This window comes from Ipomoea triloba, chromosome 14 (genome assembly GCF_003576645.1).
Source record: "Ipomoea triloba cultivar NCNSP0323 chromosome 14, ASM357664v1".
Classification (NCBI taxonomy): Eukaryota; Viridiplantae; Streptophyta; class Magnoliopsida; order Solanales; family Convolvulaceae; genus Ipomoea; species Ipomoea triloba.
In genome coordinates this window covers 22,411,625-22,430,321 of record NC_044929.1, presented here as the reverse complement: position 1 = coordinate 22,430,321, position 18,697 = coordinate 22,411,625, and the positions used below count along the sequence as shown (strand labels likewise).

At 33.2% G+C, this 18,697-nt stretch overlaps 2 protein-coding genes across 3 annotated transcripts; both read left to right on the top strand.

The window, feature by feature from the left end:
* The first annotated feature begins 3,678 nt into the window (after positions 1–3,678).
* Positions 3,679–12,008, top strand: LOC116003552 (poly [ADP-ribose] polymerase 1). 2 transcript variants are annotated; one of them, XM_031243447.1, is made up of 20 exons: positions 3,679–3,822; positions 4,339–4,388; positions 4,494–4,683; positions 5,262–5,439; positions 5,521–5,797; positions 6,172–6,367; positions 7,343–7,507; positions 7,627–7,687; positions 7,779–7,842; positions 7,935–8,186; positions 8,977–9,214; positions 9,320–9,435; positions 9,498–9,574; positions 9,738–9,892; positions 10,250–10,438; positions 10,619–10,727; positions 10,870–10,952; positions 11,086–11,223; positions 11,382–11,564; positions 11,706–12,008. In XM_031243447.1, exons 1-20 carry the CDS (start codon positions 3,679–3,681, stop codon positions 11,748–11,750), a joined length of 2,910 nt encoding a protein of 969 aa, XP_031099307.1. In that variant the 3' UTR covers positions 11,751–12,008. The 2 variants fall into 2 exon arrangements, with proteins under 2 accessions (XP_031099307.1, XP_031099306.1); XM_031243446.1 differs by having other exon boundaries at positions 5,518–5,797.
* Positions 12,009–14,098: 2,090 nt separating this feature from the next.
* Positions 14,099–15,954, top strand: LOC116005187 (LOB domain-containing protein 16-like). Its single transcript, XM_031245444.1, has 2 exons — positions 14,099–14,643; positions 15,485–15,954. The coding sequence occupies exons 1-2, from the start codon at positions 14,365–14,367 to the stop codon at positions 15,851–15,853; spliced, it is 648 nt and encodes a 215-aa protein (XP_031101304.1). The 5' UTR covers positions 14,099–14,364; the 3' UTR covers positions 15,854–15,954.
* Positions 15,955–18,697: the final 2,743 nt, after the last annotated feature.

The following is an 18,697-nucleotide window of genomic DNA, read 5'->3' as shown; positions in this document are numbered from 1 at the left end:
AATAAGAAATTGGTTCTCAAAGTTGACCCATTTGAGTTAGAAAAATATAGAGAAAAACCTTTCAAGTAACTTTTGTCCCACATTGGTTTGAGAAGTGGTTTGCACCACTACTTATACAAGAGTTTTCCTAAGGCTTATTGAATTGTATAGCATAGAAACTCTCTCGCGCGCAGGGGGGTGGTGCAAATGAAATCGCAAAATGAACTTAAGAAAGCTTGACTCGTGCGCCGACACCTGCATGCACGAATGTCGTTCAGAAAATTGGTTGGCCTTGCGGGTTAAATTATGCAAAATTTTCATATTTTTTACAATATTACGCAAACCATACCATAATAATATCGGTCTGTTTTGGGCGGCAGGAAGTTAAAACTGAGGATATTGTTTTTATTAATAGTATAGATTGCATTGCAGAGAAATATATATACTGAATTACTACAATTAGTAATTCTAGTCTAGAATTGTATTACGAATAGGAACGTAGATAAGAATATATTTTATTAGGAGTTCTATTTTAATTTACAATTGTATTAGGGATAGGAATTGTATTACCATATTTTACAATATTACGCAATCCATACTATTATAGGTCTGTTTTGGGCGGCAGGAAGTTAAAACTGAGGATATTGTTTTTATTAATAGTATAGATTGCATTGCAGAGAAATATATATACTGAATTATTACGATTAGTAATTCTAGTCTAGAATTGTATTACGAATAGGAACGTAGGGAAGAATATATTTTATTAGGAATTATATTTTAATTTACAATTGTATTACGGATAGGAATTGTATTACAATATTTTACAATATTAAGCACACCAAAATATTATAAGTCTGTTTTGGGCGGGAAGTTAAAACTGATGATATTGTATTTATTAATAGTATAGATTGCATTGCAGAGAAATATATATACTGAATTATTACCAATAGTAATTATAATTTAGAATTTTACTACGAATAGGAACGTAGGAAAAAATATATTTTATTAGGAATTATATTTTAATTTACATTTGTATTAGGGATAGGAATTGTATTACCATATTTTACACAATATTACGCACACCCAAATATTATACGGTCTGTTTTGGGCGGGAAGTTAAAACTGAGGATATTGTTTTTATTAATAGTATAGATATAGATATAGATTGCATTGCAGAGAAATATATATACTGAATTATTTCCATTAGTAATTCTACTACGAATAGGAACGTAGGGAAGAATATATTTTATTAGGAATTCTATTTTAATTTACAATTGTATTAGGGATAGGAATTGTATTACCATATTTTACACGCACACCCAAATATTATAGGTCTGTTTTGGGCGGGAGTTAAAACTGATCGATATTGTTTTTGTTAATAGTATAGATTGCATTGCAGAGAAGTATATATACTGAATTATTACCATTAGTAATTCTAGTTTAGAATTGTATTACCAATAGGAACGTAGGGAAGAATATATTTTATTAGGAATTCTATTTTGATTTACAATTGTATTAGGGATAGGAATTGTATTACAATATTTTACAATATTACGCACACCAAAATATTATAGGTCTGTTTTGGGCGGGAAGTTAAAACTGAGGATATTGTTTTTATTAATAGTATAGATTGCCTTGCAGAGAAGTATATATACTGAAGTATTACCATTAGTAATTCTAGTCTAGAATCGTATTACGAATAGGAACGTCGGGAAGAATATATTTTAATAGGAATTCTATTTTAATGTACAATTGTATTAGGAATATGAATTGTATTACCATATTCTACAATATTACGCAATCCATACTAGTATAGGTCTTTTTTGGGCGGCAGGAAGTTAAAACTGAGGATATTGTTTTTATTAATAGTATAGATTGCCTTGCAGAGAAGTATATATACTGAAGTATTACCATTAGTAATTCTAGTCTAGAATCGTATTACGAATAGGAACGTCGGGAAGAATATATTTTAATAGGAATTCTATTTTAATGTACAATTGTATTAGGAATATGAATTGTATTACCATATTCTACAATATTACGCAATCCATACTAGTATAGGTCTTTTTTGGGCGGCAGGAAGTTAAAACTGAGGATATTGTTTTTATTAATAGTATAGATTGCCTTGCAGAGAAGTATATATACTGAAGTATTACCATTAGTAATTCTAGTCTAGAATTGTATTAGGAATATGAATTGTATTACAATATTTTACAATATTACGCACACCAAAATATTATAGGTCTGTTTTGGGCGGGAAGTTAAAACTGAGGATATTGTATTTATTAATAGTATAGATTGCATTGCAGAGAAATATATATACTGAATTATTACCAATAGTAATTATATTCTAGAATTGTACTACGAATAGGAACGTCGGGAAAAATATATTTTATTAGGAATTCTATTTTAATTTACAATTGTATTAGGGATAGGAATTGTATTACCATATTTTACAATATTACGCACACCCAAATATTATAGGTCTGTTTTGGGCGGGAGTTAAAACTGAGGATATTGTTTTTATTAATAGTATAGATATCTAATTTTTTTCATTGTATTAAGAAGACGTTTGGTAAATAGTTGTCAGCTGATTAAATTAATGGGTTTGACTAGTTGATAGCATTAGATTATTGCAGAAAGATGTTTGATAAATTAGCTGTTAGTTGATTACATATAAAATGACTTTTTCAAAAAGCTGATAGAAAATGCTGCTTTGAGCACATTTTATAATTTTAGCGTTTTGGAGCGCAATAAGATGTTACAAAAAATTAATTAATCAAACACTCATATTAATTGTTTAACCAAGTCAGACACCTAATAATAGTCAAATTAAACAAGTCAGAATTGGATGATAAGCTAACTATGTTATCAAATAGTGTCTAAATCAAATTTTAAATTTACTGTTTACCGTGCAGATTTGATAATAATTAAATATCAAAATTTGAGTAGTCATCTGTAAGTTACCAATATGTCCTTATCTATAAAGTTTTTTATTTTTTATTTTTTTTAATAACAATTAAAATACGGAACAAAACAAATACAAGCAAAATTCAATGCAAAACTAGTACACCACCAAATGATATGTTAAGATATTAACATAAATAATTGGGTTAAGGTTTGATTTGATATAATACCTACCTCAAAGGTTAGTGTGTATTTGGTAAAGTGTTATTTTTCATTATAAAATTTTCAAAATATATGTTATCTATTATAAAATTTCCGTCAAATGTTGTGTTTGATTTAATTAATCAGGTTTGACTAAAGTTATTTATAATTTTATTTTTGTAATATTTAATTTAATATTATTACATACAATTTATATATTTAAAAATTACATCAAAAGTATTGAGAATACAATTTTTAAAACAATAATAAAATAGCTTGCAAAAAAAAAACAATAATAAAATACGTTATCCAGGCCCAAATTAGAGTCGCGGGAGAAAGCCCGAAGAAAAATGGCAAATAGGAAATAAACAAACGAGGCTTGTTAAGGAAGCCTCAGGAGTCAAGATTCCTTCCGAGATTCGCCCGACCCGGTTGTGCACACCACTTTTCACTCTCCCCACGAGTGTCACTGCCCGCACCGCGACCATATATATATACGCAGAGAGGAAGAGAGCTCCGAATAACGAATCGCAGTAACCGGAAACAGTGAAGGAGAGTGTAGCAGAGAGACGAAAGCGCGAAGGTGCAAAAATGGCGAGCCCTCACAAGCCGTGGAAGGCGGAGTACGCCAAGTCGTCTCGATCCTCATGCAAAACCTGTAAGAGCCCCATTGACAAAGAGACGTTCAGGCTCGGCAAGATGGTCCAAGCCACCCAATTTGATGGCGTAATGCCGGTAAGCCCGACCCGTTTTCCCCCGCTCTTCTTCATTTCTGCAATTCCTTTTCATCGCCAACAGTTATCTCCTGTGCTGTGAACTAATTTTGGTTATTTTTGCTGCGAACTAATTTTCGTTATCTCATGTGCCAGTGGAAAATATACCTGCATTATGTAGTTTTGCTGAAATTGATATTTTACTAGGAAAATATTTAAATAATTCGCAATGTTAAGTCATTTATTGATACCAGGAATCAAAGAATAACCACATTTCTACATAGATAGACTGTAGATACGTCGTTGCAGGAGATGTTATTATGGGATGGGATAATGTAAGTGCTAAGAGGTCTGTATACAATATGGAGAAACAGAAAAAAAGTGCTCAGAGCTAATAAAGTAATAAACCTTTCTAAGGACTAGTGCTTTGCTAGGGACTAGCACTCTACTTTTGTTGTGGACAATTTAAACTTTTTTTCTTTCATTGTCTTTGAAAATTGTATCTAATTTGCTTTTATTCCTGATTTCCTGGAATTAGATGTGGAATCATGCTGGGTGTATCTTAAAAAAGGCGAAGCAGATAAAAGCGTACGTGGTCCATACTTTGGGCATGGTTTGGTTGTAATAGAAAAGAAAGTAGTGCTTTTTACGTTGTTTGTTAACTTACAGTTGATCTCTTTGTTCTGCTTTTAGTGCTGATGATGTTGAAGGCTTAGAATCACTCCGTTGGGAGGATCAGGAGAAGATTAGGAAATATGTGGAGGGTGGTGGATGTGGATCCTCAAATGCCCCTACCCCTGCTGCTATGGAATATGGTGTTGAAACCTCTCAAACTTCTCGTGCCACCTGTAAGCATTGCAGTGAAAAGATTATGAAAGGAGAGGTTAGTTTTCATATTTAATTATTAGCTTCTAATCAGCTGTGGTACATGCAGTATTTCTAGGAATGATTCATGTGTCTCTTATTGATTGTCTCGGGCTGAATATGCCTTATTGATACACTGGAAAATTTCTTTGATCTGAATTTAGACTCTTTTAATAACTCCCTTGTTTTGATTGAGTAACCTATCCAGCAGGAGCATGGACTTTGCTTAGGTTTGGTAATATTTAGAAATTTAACATGTGGCTGGATATATATATACACACAGAGACACATGCACTACAAAAGATATTGTTAGCTTCTTGTCATTGACCTATCTAGAATTCTAGATAATTATGTGACCTTTAAATATTTTTTACCTTTTCTAAAGGTATTTTCTCATAAGTAAATGGTCACAATGCAAGTCCTTATTATGTCTTGTTTCAAGTTTCAGTATCAAATAAATATCTCTATGACCACCTACCAAAGAAAAAAACATTCTAAAAACGTGTTTCATTTTTATTGATGATCAGCTAAGTGGACATGTTAACCCATCTAGAAGTTGGTTAGATTATTGTTTAATGTTCTGTATTTGTGGAATAGGTCCGCATATCATCAAAGGCTGAAGGTCAGGGAGCCAGGTCTTTGGCATGGCACCATGCTAAATGTTTCATGGAAAAGTCCCCAGTTACCCAAGTGGATAAATTGTTGGGATGGGATAGCCTTCCAGCCAGTGATCAGGCAGTTGTTTGTTCCCTGGTTAAGAATTCTACTGTAAAAGGTGCTTTGAAATTTCTTCTGCTCTTATCCTCTTTTATTGTCTTTCTCTTATTATTTAATCTATCTTCTGTCTAAACAGCAGTTGCCAAAGAGGAACCTTTACAAGAATCAACATCCACAGCTGGTGCCAAGAGGAAAAAATCCAGCAACAATGATCAGAAATCAAAGCTTGCTAAAACTGAACCTGATATTGTGACAAAATCATCTGAATTGGAAAGCCAACTAAAGGCACAGAGTAAAGCTCTATGGGCTCTTAAGGATGATTTGAAGAAGCATGTGAGCACTGCAGAATTGCGTGAGATGCTTGAATGCAATGACTGTGTTTCCACAGGATCAGAACTTGATTTACGAGATCGATGGTAGTTTCTTTTACTTGCTTATAAGAAGGATTAGACATTAAGCTGCTGTTATTAAATAATCTGAAGTATGAACTTTTAAGTCGTGATGCATGTAAAGTTCCTTATTATCTCCTTTTATCAGTGTTAACAGTTTTGCCAATTACTGGTTATGGTGCTAGGAATTTGATATATAAAAGGACTTTATAGAAAGATGGAGAACTTTTCACCTTTATCACTGAATTCATTGTGAATTTGTATTGGCATAAGGTTTTTGTTTTACTAGTCTTCTTGGCTACTGTAAAATTGCATAATTGCTTCTACTGAGACTTGCTTTGTAATAGGTATTTCCTCTATTTTAAACTTTTTCTATTTATTTTGCACCTGATGCTTTTCAGTGCTGATGGGATGCTTTTTGGAGCACTCTCTGTATGTCCACTTTGTTCTGGTCACCTTTGCTACTCAGAAGGCAAGTATAAATGCCATGGCTATTTATCGGCATGGAGCAAGTGTTCATACTCCACATTTGAGCCTAAACGTGTTGATGGGAAGTGGAAAATCCCTGAAGAGACAAGGAATGAGTATCTACTCAAGGTATGTGAGTTAATAAATACCAATACATGATGTAAGGAATAAATATATCCACTGTAAACTGTAATTAAAATTGACTGATCATTAAGTTGGTGTAAAATGGGTCTAAATTTATATATATATATATATATATATAAATCTTTTGCACCTCTTAATGGATATAAGGTGATTTACAGATGGAAGAACAGTAACACATAACTGTCTGAAGTACCCTCTCCTCCTGTATTTCCCAAACACTCATCACCAATCCAACAAAATTCTTCCCTCACTATGATTTCCATACAACCAGCACCTAGCCTTCCGATGACCCCCTACCCTCAGCTGACAATCCCCCTCCCAACCCTGCAACCCCTTCCCTTTATGCTTTTAGTTGACCATAGGTACAAGCGAATAAGAAAAATAGAAGGCCTCTGATCTGGACTAAAAAGATAAGAAACAACCTACTATTCCTCTTCTTTTTGCTGGTCCAGCCCTTGTTAGTACATATCACATGACTCAGTTTTCAAAATGTACCTCTGGTGTCTTTTTCTCACTGAAAAGGAAAAGGTAAGTGAAAAATAGAATGGAATAAAAGGGAATTGAAAGAGGAAAAAGAAAATACAAGAAAAAGGAAAATGATAGAGAGATGGGTTTGTTGAATGATGAAGTGTATTTTGGTTTTGCAACTTATTTTACAATTTTTTTTTTTCATTTGGAAATCTAAACAAAGTAAACACTGAAAAATATTTTTACTTTCCATGCAAAACATTTTCCTATTCCCCATTCATTTTTTTAATTGGAAATGAACTGGCTGTGAGTATATTATTATGAAAGATTCCACAAGAATGTTAGTTTGGTCCAATAAATCTCAAGGATACATTCATACCTATGAATTTGTAGAGGAATAGGTGAATAACTCATGGTTTTAGTAGATATGAAATTCAGTGTTTCCCACTGTTTTATTTGGTGTATCCTCACAGTGTCTTTGATGATTCTCAGTGGTATAAGTCACAAAAGGCAAAGAAACCAGCAAGAATACTGCCTCCACCTTCATCCAGCTCACCATCTACCAGCAAAGCTGCTGACAAGCTTGGTCAGTCATCAAAAGGTGAAAGTATAGGAGATCTAAAATTAGCTATTGCAGGAATGGGTAAAGAATCCATGGTTAGTATTTTTCAAATTCTTTTGGCTTCTATTCATAATGTCTTGCAAAAAAGCCCTTTGTTGGTTTAATGCGTTTTATTTATTTAACTAATTAACCAATTCCTTGCACGTTTTTACAGGCGGAATGGAAAAGAAAAGTTGAAGAAGCAGGTGCTCAAGTTCATGCCAAGATAAAGAAAGGTATAAAATCAATTTTCCAATTTCTGATTAAAATACTTGTTTTTTCAGAATCATTTATCAAGTAATGTCTTCTGTTATGCTAATGCTGCAGACACAAACTGCTTAGTTGTGAGCGGGGTGCCAGATGGCAATGATGCCGAGATAAGGAAGGCAAGGTAAATCTCCTAGTGTATCACTGGCCAAAACATACTCTATTATTGGTAATGTTCAATACTTGAAAGTCATTTCAATATTTCCTATTTGCTAGGAGGATGAAACTACCAATTGTTAGGGAGGATTATATGGTTGATTGCATCGAAAAGAAGAAAAAACTTCCTTTTGATTTGTATAAAGTAGAAGCAATTGGAGAGTCACATAGTATGGTTACTGTCAAAGTGAAAGGCAGAAGTGCAGTGCATGAGTCATCTGGCTTACAAGATTCTGGACACATCCTTGAGGATGCAAATAGTATCTATAATACGACTTTAAATATGTCTGACCTCACAACTGGTATCAATAGGTAAATATATTTTGTTATGGTTATCTGAAAAACTTTTCTTCCTTTTCTGTGCATGCTTAAAAATGAACTTTTTTTAACCAGTTTTATTATTATTATTATTATGAATATATTGTCGTATTGATTTAAATATTTAATGAAAAACTTGTTGAACACTAGTACACCAGTTTTGTGATCCACTGATTATTGCAGTCTGGAAGGTTAATTCTGTCATTCTGAATTTACTGTGTTGATATGTATCATTTAAAACACAGCAGCCTGTTTTACCTTTGCATGCTGCAGATATGTCATGTTTTATGTTAATACCATGGAAAATACTCTAGAAGACATACCAGTGTTACTTTTCTATCAGTTATATTTGTTGCATATTAAATTTGATTGCCACTGTGATAGCATTATTATGATATGTTTTAAAATCTTATGATCTTTGGATACATGTTACTATCTTCCTTGCTGACTTTTCTTGTCTTCCTCTGTATCATCCATTGATATCCTGCTTTTTTTCTTCTCCACAGTTTGTACTGGTTTCTTAGTCTGTGTATTTCTTCATTTATTTGTTATGATGATTCACTATTTTTTCTTTGCATTGCTGTGCTTCTTTCAGTTCATCTCTTATTATCAAATAATCTTCTGTGGTGCCAGTAATTTGTTCTTACTAGTTTATACTCTTTCTAAATCTATAAATTTATGTTAATTAAATGGTAAACTGCCAAATATTACCTTTGCTATGAGTTCCTCATTTTGTTGTCTGTACTTCTAGAACTTTTACCTTTTACATTTTTGCTGTTTGAAGTTACTATATTCTTCAAATCATTGAGGAAGACAAAGGATCAGATTGCTATGTGTTCAGAAAGTGGGGTCGTGTTGGAAATGAAAAAATTGGAGGAAGCAAGCTTGAAAACATGTCCAAGTTTGATGCAATACTGGACTTCAAGCGCTTATTTCTTGAGAAGACTGGAAATTCATGGGAGGCATGGGAAGGAAAAGTAGATTTTCAGAAGCAACCTGGGAGGTTTTATCCATTAGACATTGTATGGCAGTTTTCTTTTTAATCCATTTTGACCTTTGTTTGAAATATTATGGATAAATTGCCTCCCTATCCTCATCTTAAAATATTTTGAGTTTTGACTGTCTAGGATTATGGTGTTGATAAAAATGCCTCGAAGAAGAAAAATCTTGATGACACAAACAGCAAACTGGCCCCTCAACTGATTGAGCTTATGAAGTTGCTTTTTAATGTAGAGACATACAGGTTAGAAGAGAGTTGTGTTTCCTGGCTTTTAGAGAATGCATCTGAATGAAAATTGTTTGCAGGGCTGCTATGATGGAGTTCGAGATCAATATGTCTGAAATGCCTCTAGGAAAGCTGAGCAAGAGTAATATACAGAAAGGTGAAGTAATTTTATTTCCATCATAGTTTTTTATTGTGTACCAAATATGGACCATTGTAGGATAATCTTGTTACTGATTCTTTTTGTATCTTATTTTTGTTTTGAGTGAACCTCTTTGCCTAGTGGACAGGATCCTCACATGTAGTGGTTTTTATGTTTTTAGGTTTTCAGGCATTAACAGAGCTACAAAATTTGCTCAGAGATGATGATTCTTCTGTGAAGGACAGTCTCATTATTGATGTCAGCAACCGTTTTTTTACTGTGATTCCTTCTATTCATCCACATGTGATTAAGGATGAGGATGACTTTAAATCAAAGGTGAGGCAAACATTGTTTATCCCTGGTTAAGAGGCCTGCATATCTAATGCATGTTCAACTAATTTTTGAGCACCTTTTATGATATATCTTCCCATATTCTGATTTTGAATCGAACTCAGTTTGGACACTTTTACCTTTTGTTTTACAAATTTTGATCTTGATTCCTTAATTCAATGGCACCATATGATACTTTTTTTTATAAGGTATTATTACTTGTAAATTTGCAAACTTGGTCTTCTGATGGGTTGGGCAAATAGCTGTATTTCTATGAATCAATGTTTTAGAACTGATTCTTCTATAACATCTTTTGTCTAAAGCTGCTCTAATTCGTGGTGCACTTTATTTATTCTTGTGTAGGTGAAAATGCTGGAAGCTCTTCAGGATATTGAGATTGCTTCAAGACTTGTAGGACTTGATAATGATAATGACTCCTTGGATGAGAAGTATGGAAAGCTGAAGTGTGACATATCTCCAATTACTCGTGACTCTGAAGATTTCCGGTTGGTTGAGAAGTATCTCCAAGCTACTCATGCTCCCACACATAAGGTGGCTTTATCTGCTTTACATTTCCTTATTATCCTTCCCTTTTCCCCTCATTTCTAGTAATTTTGATTTGATGTAGCTGCTCAGGAAAACATATTCTGCCGATGAATTCAATCTGAGATTCTTTTTATTTTCCCCATATTGAGTGGAAGAAAAGTAATCTGAAATTTGAAAATTCCTCAGGAATGGGCTCTTGAAGTGGAACAAGTGTTTTCTCTTGAACGTACAGGGGAACTTGACAAATTTGCTCCCTTCAGAAAGAAATTGAAGAATAGAATGCTTTTATGGCACGGTAATTGAAATTCCAATAAAAACCTTTCTAATGTTGAATGTAGTGAATCATATATTGTTTTCATTTCAAGTCAGGGGTATTAAATAGAACTGACTAGAGAACCCAAGTGACAGCAGGATCTGAAGTTTTCTGTTCTCTTCAGGTTCACGGTTGACGAACTTTGTTGGTATACTTAGCCAAGGACTAAGGATTGCTCCTCCTGAAGCCCCAACTACTGGTTATATGGTCTTGCTACTACCTTCCTGTTTCTTGCACTCTATCTTATTCTATTTGTCCATTTCTCAACCCTAAATAGATGAAAAGCAAACAGCGAATGTGGCCAATGTGCTGAGCTTACAGAATTTTCCTTGACATGCAGTTTGGCAAAGGAGTTTACTTTGCTGACATGGTCAGTAAGAGTGCTCAGTATTGTTTTACAAACCGTAAAAATCCTGTGGGATTTATGCTACTCAGTGAAGTTGCATTGGGAGACATGCACGAGCTAAAAAAGGCTCAGGTGAGTCTATGCCATAGTTTACCTTTTTATATGACTAATTCATTCTGATTATATGTTAGCAGCTTTCAATGTCTAGGCAGTTATTATGTCTGATGGTACTCGCTTATGTCTCACTTTCTTGAATTTTAACTCATGTAATTGGTGTGGCTGTTATCTAGTACATGGACAAGCCCCCGAAAGGGAAGCACTCTACTAAAGGTCTGGGTAAGACTGTACCTCAAGAATCAGACTATGTGAAGTGGCGGGATGAAGTAGTTGTACCTTGTGGAAAACCAGTGCCATCAAAAGTCAAGGCATCGGAACTTTTATATAATGAATATATTGTTTACGACGTTGCCCAGGCAAGCATTCCAATATATTATACATATTTCTCTGTTTCTGTCAATTTAAGATCATATATAGATGCACACACACACGCACACACACGCTTTGATACACGTTCAGGTACACACTTACCGACTCTGATTGTGTTATTCATACAGGTCAAGCTGCAGTTCTTAGTGAAGGTGAGGTTTCAGTACAAGTGATGAACCAGAATTCTGCATTATTAACGTTTCTTGGAGCTGTATATAATGGTGGAACCTATGTTGGATGTTCTGCTCCTTAGTACTCTACCTTTTGATATTGCCTGGCTGTTTGGCGCCGAATCAGTCAGATCTCATTTTGAGACTTCCTGGAGATCTGATTTCTTCAATGAATGTGTAAATGGCTTTTGTATGATATGTGAAATTCACCTGTGTTCATTTCTTCAAAATGAAATTTCATCTCTTTAGTACTTGCATGCACCCTAGTACACATCCATCCACAATGTTAGTGCTCTTGAATACTAGCTTATTACAATCTTTAATTTTGAGAAAATCCACAATCATGTGAAGGTGCGCTTCAATTGAAGCTCGCATTGTAATCCCAGTCAGCAAATAATTTCAGTTGAAGATAAGATTGTTTTGTGATTCTAGCCAGTACAAGACCAAAAGGAGATTATTAAGTTGTATAAAATTGACCGTATTAGCGACACCCGTGTATAATCATCGTTGAGGAGTTTATATAACGTCAAGATACATAGGTGTCAATCATCTTTGAGGAGTTTGTATAATGTCTAGATACATCTTGCAATTTGTATTGATGCAACCCATAAATGTGTCATATTTGGATAAGTTTTAGAGTAAGATAGGCAGATAGCCATATTGTGGGGAATGGGCAAGATGTTAGCAGAAACAGCCATTTTCCATGGTTTAGGATGATGAAAATTTTGGTTCTCATTTGTTTGACCAGAAACATGTGTGCTGTGGAGAAGATATGATCTCTTCATCATTATCATCATCTCTCCTCCCCCACGTGCATGAGGGGTTCATAATTGTATATCTCTGTGCTGGTGTGAGCATGTCGGCTTTCTTTATTGTGCCCACATGAACATATCCCTGTATTTAGTCATTGTGGTGGAGACTGGAGAGGTGTCCTCTAGACGTTGCAATTATATATGTATTCACTATGATTTTACAAAGCATTATTATGAGTTGCAAAATCAATAGTATTGTCATCAATGCAATTTTTATAATATCGTATGCAATGAACTTGTACTATGTTTTTTTATCATCAATATAAAGAGAAATTCTACAGTCAATCTTGCAAAATGATTGTTTGTATATGTGTTGGTTAGTCGAGAAGCTGGTTTTGACTTCTGTCGTCTTTACTCCTCCCTGTTAGAAATATAAAGAGAAAAATTCTACCCTCAATCTTGTAAAATGACTGTATAGGTGTTTGTTGGTTAGTTTTGACTTCTTTATTTTTTACTCCTCCCAAAAAATGGTGGCCTTAATTTTCAAGGTGTTTGAAACATGAAATTGTTTCCAAAGCACGAGGAGTAGCAAAATTTCTTCACCAAGGCTAAAAGTCAAAACCATCACAAACCCACATACACAAATGAAGGCCTATCCGTCTATGTTTAGATGATGTTCTAAAGAACATGAAAAACAATATATGAACTCTTTAAAAGTAAAACTCTTATGTAATCAATGCAACACCCTCTCGAATAGTGACTGAATTTTCTTTCTTATTAAAAAAAGTTAAAAATTTGTGGGTTTCTCTCGCCACCTAGGTAGCCATTTCTTGTTACACATTGACCTCTATTTGGTAGAGCATGCACTTAAGTCGTTAATTTTACTACAAAAATTAGTATAAGAGTGAAAATTTGACCCTAATTTAAAAATGCTTTGTAATTTTTGTAGGATCGATGTGAAATAACCTTAAAGAAGAGATTATGTATTGTGTTAGTCAAGGAACACACTGTAATTGGATCATTTCCCGCGTTGTTTATAAATCCTTTAAAAAAAAGTCAAACTAAGTTGTCGGCAAAGAAGAGTAAAGAATCATGTCCTCATGTCCACGTGCCGCCGGCGATAGGATAAAAAAAACACCACCACCACTTCTCTCGTGCGGCGTTCGGCGGAGATATTATTTCATAATACCCAAATATAAATTATACAAAACCATTAATAAACCAAAAAAAAAAAGTCATTGTTATATTATGATTCATGATTCATATTGCATTGTGAATTCTAATACAAAAATTTTGTACCTTTATTTAACATATTCTGTACATACAATCAACCGTTTTTGTCTATATAAACGAATAACTTCAATTAGTGACACATAATATGATAGCTACAGGTACAGAATTGGTCAACCGTTTCTGTCCATATAAACAAATAACTTGACAATTAATAATACGTAATATGATAGTTATATGTACAGAACTGGTTAATTGCAAATACCAAATGTGTCAACTATAGATACATAATTTTAAGGTTATTTTTGGACCATGATCCTATAGACCCGATAGGTATAATTTGCCAAAAAAAAAAAAAACACCCTTGAAAAAGTCAGATGGGCATTCGGATAAAATTAAAGCAAACCCTTTCTTGGACTGACTAAGAAAATTGTAAAGAAATGTCCCCTTAGAACCCTACATGCAGACCTTCCATGTCCCCCAAGAACCACCGTTATAAGTGTTCCGCCACCACCATTTCCTCCCACGGCCACGGCTGCCTTATTTAGCCCCCACCCCCACTTCACTCTTCCAAACCCTTTTTCCTTCAAAACCCACTTTTTGTGATCTAATATTTTGTTTCTTATTACCTATACATGGCTGCAGCCGGGTCTCCGTGCGGCGCGTGCAAGTTTCTCCGGCGAAAGTGCGCCGCGGACTGCATATTCGCGCCGTATTTTTGCTCCGACCAAGGCCCGGCTCGATTCGCCGCCATCCATAAGGTGTTTGGGGCCAGTAATGTTTCCAAAATGTTAATGCAAGTTTCGGTTCATGAGCGGTGCGATGCGGTTGTCACCATTGATTATGAAGCTCGAGCTAGGATCAAAGATCCTGTCTATGGCTGTGTCGCCCATATCTTTGCCTTGCAACAACAGGTAATTAACTAATTATTCAAAATCGGAAATCTGGAACTTGCTATGATACCAAACGAGTTAGGTTATAAGTATGGTAACAATTTAATTTAATTTGCACCGGGTATAATTCAAAATACATGTCTAGTTGTATCTGACTATTGTGTCGGGGGACAAATTCCTATAGTGCAACTAACTTTTTTGGTTGTACCTAAATTTAATTTCTTTAAAAATTTTGAAGTGTCTATTGGTATTACGTTGATTTTCACTAGATACAGCTTAAAATATGTCTAGTTGTATCGGTATTGCAGGACAAGATCCTAAAGTGCCAGGTGCAAACTAGCTTTTCTAGTTCTACCTAAGTTTTCTTACAAATTTTAAGGTGCTTATTAGTATCGAGCTTATTTACACTAGGTACAAACTCAAAATACATGTCTAATTATATCAATATCAGGTGCTATTTAACTTTTTTTTGTTTGTACCTAGGTTTTCTTTAAACCTTTTTAAGCTAAGGTGTCTGTCAGTATATATTATGCTGATTTGTACCGGGTACAACTCAAAATACATGTCTAATTAATTGTACTTACGTGTCCCTACAAGACAAGGTGCAACATAACAATATCTTTTATCAGTAAGATACTGATCCACACCCTAAAATTTTTAAGGTGTACGCATATTGGTATTATTATGTCCATTTACAAGGGATAAAACCCAGAATTAATGCATGCATGTTTGTAGCGGGTATTATAAGGATAACTTCAATTAAAAATGCATGATTGATTGTATAGGACACTATTTGTGGGAATATTTTTGGTGAAACGTCATATAACTTATATGTGTGATGGTTACAATTTTAATTTGTAAGGTGGTGAGTTTGCAAGCTCAGCTGATGCAAGTGAAGGCTCAACTAGCTCAAACTTTGATGACCACCGGAAACCAGTCGTGGCCGAGTTACACGGCGGGTGGCGGCGGCGGCGCAGGGGTTTTTCCGGCGGCCGTGAACTCGGCAGGCTCGCCGCAGAGCTCCATGGATTCGTTCGAGGGTTACAGTGAAGGGTTAGGGTTTGTGAAGCAAGAAATGGCGATGGTGCAAAACAGGGATAATAATGAAGATAATTACTGTTATTATGGTGGTAATAATAATAATAATGGCAGTTGTAATAGTAGGAAGAGAGTTTCACAGACTGATTTGGGTGAGCTTCAAGCTTTGGCTCTTAGAATGATGAGAAATTGAGAGACATAATTAATGGGTTTAATTTGGGGTATACTTTAATTTCATGGATGCTAATTAACTTACACTTTTCTATTTAGATAATAATAAATTTCATTATATTGCTTCCAAGACTTTCATTTTCACTCTGTATTTAGCAGGATTAATCTCATAATGTGATTCTAGTTGATAGTTGAGAAAATTTATGGTCAAACAAAAAAGTTAAAAAAATTTTTTTTTAGGTGTATTTAGCAGACTCTAACTGTAGGAGTCACTTTTAAACCATATCATACTCAGACTATCCCTCGTTCGCAATTGGTGGATTCATTAAGGGGCAGAGTTCAAAAAGTTTTAAATCACCTAAAGAAGTGATTATGACTTATAGCTAGGTTTTCTTAGGGTAATAAATTGTTCTGATTGCATGCTTTGGATGAATGGTCTAAAAAATTAAAAATTTTGGAAAATTAATAGAGTTCAAACTTAAAATTTTACTTTTTTGATGTGATATAAAGCTAGATCAGTTGCTTTAGATTGAGGTGCATGCTCTCTTATCTTCTTGAAACTTATAATTATTATTAAGTAGCTACATGTAATTTCACTTTTATTAAAATAAATATAAAAAATAAATGTACATTTTCAACAATAGTTTAATTTATTTATTTTTAGTCTTGCCAACGTAACTCCTCTTAAGTCAAGTTCGTGACATATAATTTTCTTAACTAGTGTAATTTTTTTTTTATAATTTAAAATTATTACATATGCAAAAATAATAATTAGAGTTAATTTCATTTTTATTCTAGATTTATATGTGATAGTACATTTTTAGTCTTTTTATTATAAAATTTTTATTTGATCCTAGTATTATTATGACATGACCATTTTTAGTCCTTCATCAACAAAATTGTTGAAATATCTTTAAATACAAATGCATTTTAATCTTTTCTATACAAAGTAGGTTGAACCACTATGTTTTTTATGCTTATTTTTTAAAAAAAAATTCATAATTGAAGACCAAAATGTCATTATATTTACAATATTTAAACAATTTTGTTGAGGACAAAAAAGATCATGCCACAATAATATTAGGATCAAAAGTAAATATTCTAATAAAAAATACTTAAAATAGACTATCACCAATTTAAGATAAAAATAAAAATTAACACTAATAATTAAATATTTAATATACACCTCTAAATAATAATTACAAATTTTTTTCTTCACTTCAAAAAAGAAAAAGAAAAAAAAAAAAAAAGAAGAGAATTCCTAATTGCATAAGTTGCATGCACGCACAAAAAAACATCGATTTGAGTGTTCTACTTTAAGCCGACTATGGGTTGGAAAACACAAAATGCTTCCACACGTTCTTTCTAAAGTTAATCAAAGCATAGATTGCCCACTCAAAAGTACTCATCATATCATGTAAATATACATAATTTCCACTGCCATTTATTTTTTGTGTGTATATAATATTAATATTTTATATGATCATACAAATTGAAATGGGAAATTTTCATTTAAAGGAAAAAAAAAAAGAAGAGCAATTTGGTCCATATATACTTTAATTTTTTTAATAGTCTAGACGGGCTCAATATACCTTTTATATCAAGTATACTTATACATCGTGTACTTTTTTTTTTTTTGAAGATACATCGTGTACTTAATTAGTTGTATCCGGTATTGTGAGTGTTAACATCCGTACCTAGTACAATTCAAATAAAATATATACATAATTATACTTGATATAAACAGCGCAGCATACAACGGCACCAACACAGTAAAAGTTTTCAAAGATTGTCAGCACACTTTCGGTTGAGCCCATCGTATATGGTCTTTTTAGTGTGGTTCACCATTCTAATGTAGTTGCCGTCTATTATATAAGAGCATAATTTACCTGACTCTCACATGTTGGTAGTGGTTGCGGCCTATTTTTGTTGTCACAAAATAATAATAATAATAATAATAAAAATAACAATAATAATAAATAATCAAAGATTATATTATACACATACATATACGACAAAGTGCTACTGGTGCATGTACACTCAACCAAAAAGAGTGATTTATTATTCTCGTGCAATTCTTAAAGAATAAATAAATAAATAAATGGAGAAGTGTGTGTGTATATATATATATATATATATATATATATATATATATATAACAGGGCACCAAGCTGTCATTTATAATTAATTAGTTTAATATAACAAAATTATAGTATTATAGGCCAACTTCGGAGAAATTTTGGTAAACATATATACATATAATTAAGGTTTAATTATATTACTTAGCTTGTCTGAATAGACATAAAATTGGTTGTGTACATGAGAAGAACTGGAGCAAGAAATGAAACATCATTGGTGTTGAAAATGAAGGACAAGCATCCATCTCATCATCAGAATTGAAGCATCCAATATTAAGGCCCCACCACCCCTTAGACACTTTACCTAATGCTAATTCTTGTCTGCTGTTAATTATATAATGTGTTTTTTTTATTTAATAATAAATGATAAGATTAATAATAAGTTAAGGTTACGAGGACTTTTACGCTAAACACCTTGTGGTCATATGACATGAAGTGATTCTTCCAAATGTGAGGTCATGAGTTTGAGCCTCTGTGGGAGAAAGTGTATATATATGGAACAGTATCACATTGTAAATTTATCGTATCTTAATAATTCAATACAATTGTAGCTCGGAACTTCGGTTATATCAAAAATAAAGAGAAGAGTAATTTAATACCTTTATTTATTCCTTTATGATGTACTTTTCTATGATATAATTAATTAAAACTCTTCTCTTTATTTTTTTTCCCAAAAAAAAAAAAAAAAAAAAAAAACCTAAAAATACTTGTACTCATATAACCACTAT

Bases quoted from the DNA above. Each gene is read 5' to 3' on its own strand.
- LOC116005187 (XM_031245444.1), top strand. From the start codon at position 14,365: ATGGCTGCAGCCGGGTCTCCGTGCGGCGCGTGCAAGTTTCTCCGGCGA. The intron at 14,644-15,484 runs GTAATTAACTAA...TTAATTTGTAAG, and splicing joins TCTTTGCCTTGCAACAACAG to GTGGTGAGTTTGCAAGCTCA.
- LOC116003552 (XM_031243446.1), top strand. From the start codon at position 3,679: ATGGCGAGCCCTCACAAGCCGTGGAAGGCGGAGTACGCCAAGTCGTCT. The intron at 5,798-6,171 runs GTAGTTTCTTTT...GATGCTTTTCAG, and splicing joins CTTGATTTACGAGATCGATG to TGCTGATGGGATGCTTTTTG. The intron at 10,953-11,085 runs GTCTTGCTACTA...CTTGACATGCAG, and splicing joins CCCCAACTACTGGTTATATG to TTTGGCAAAGGAGTTTACTT.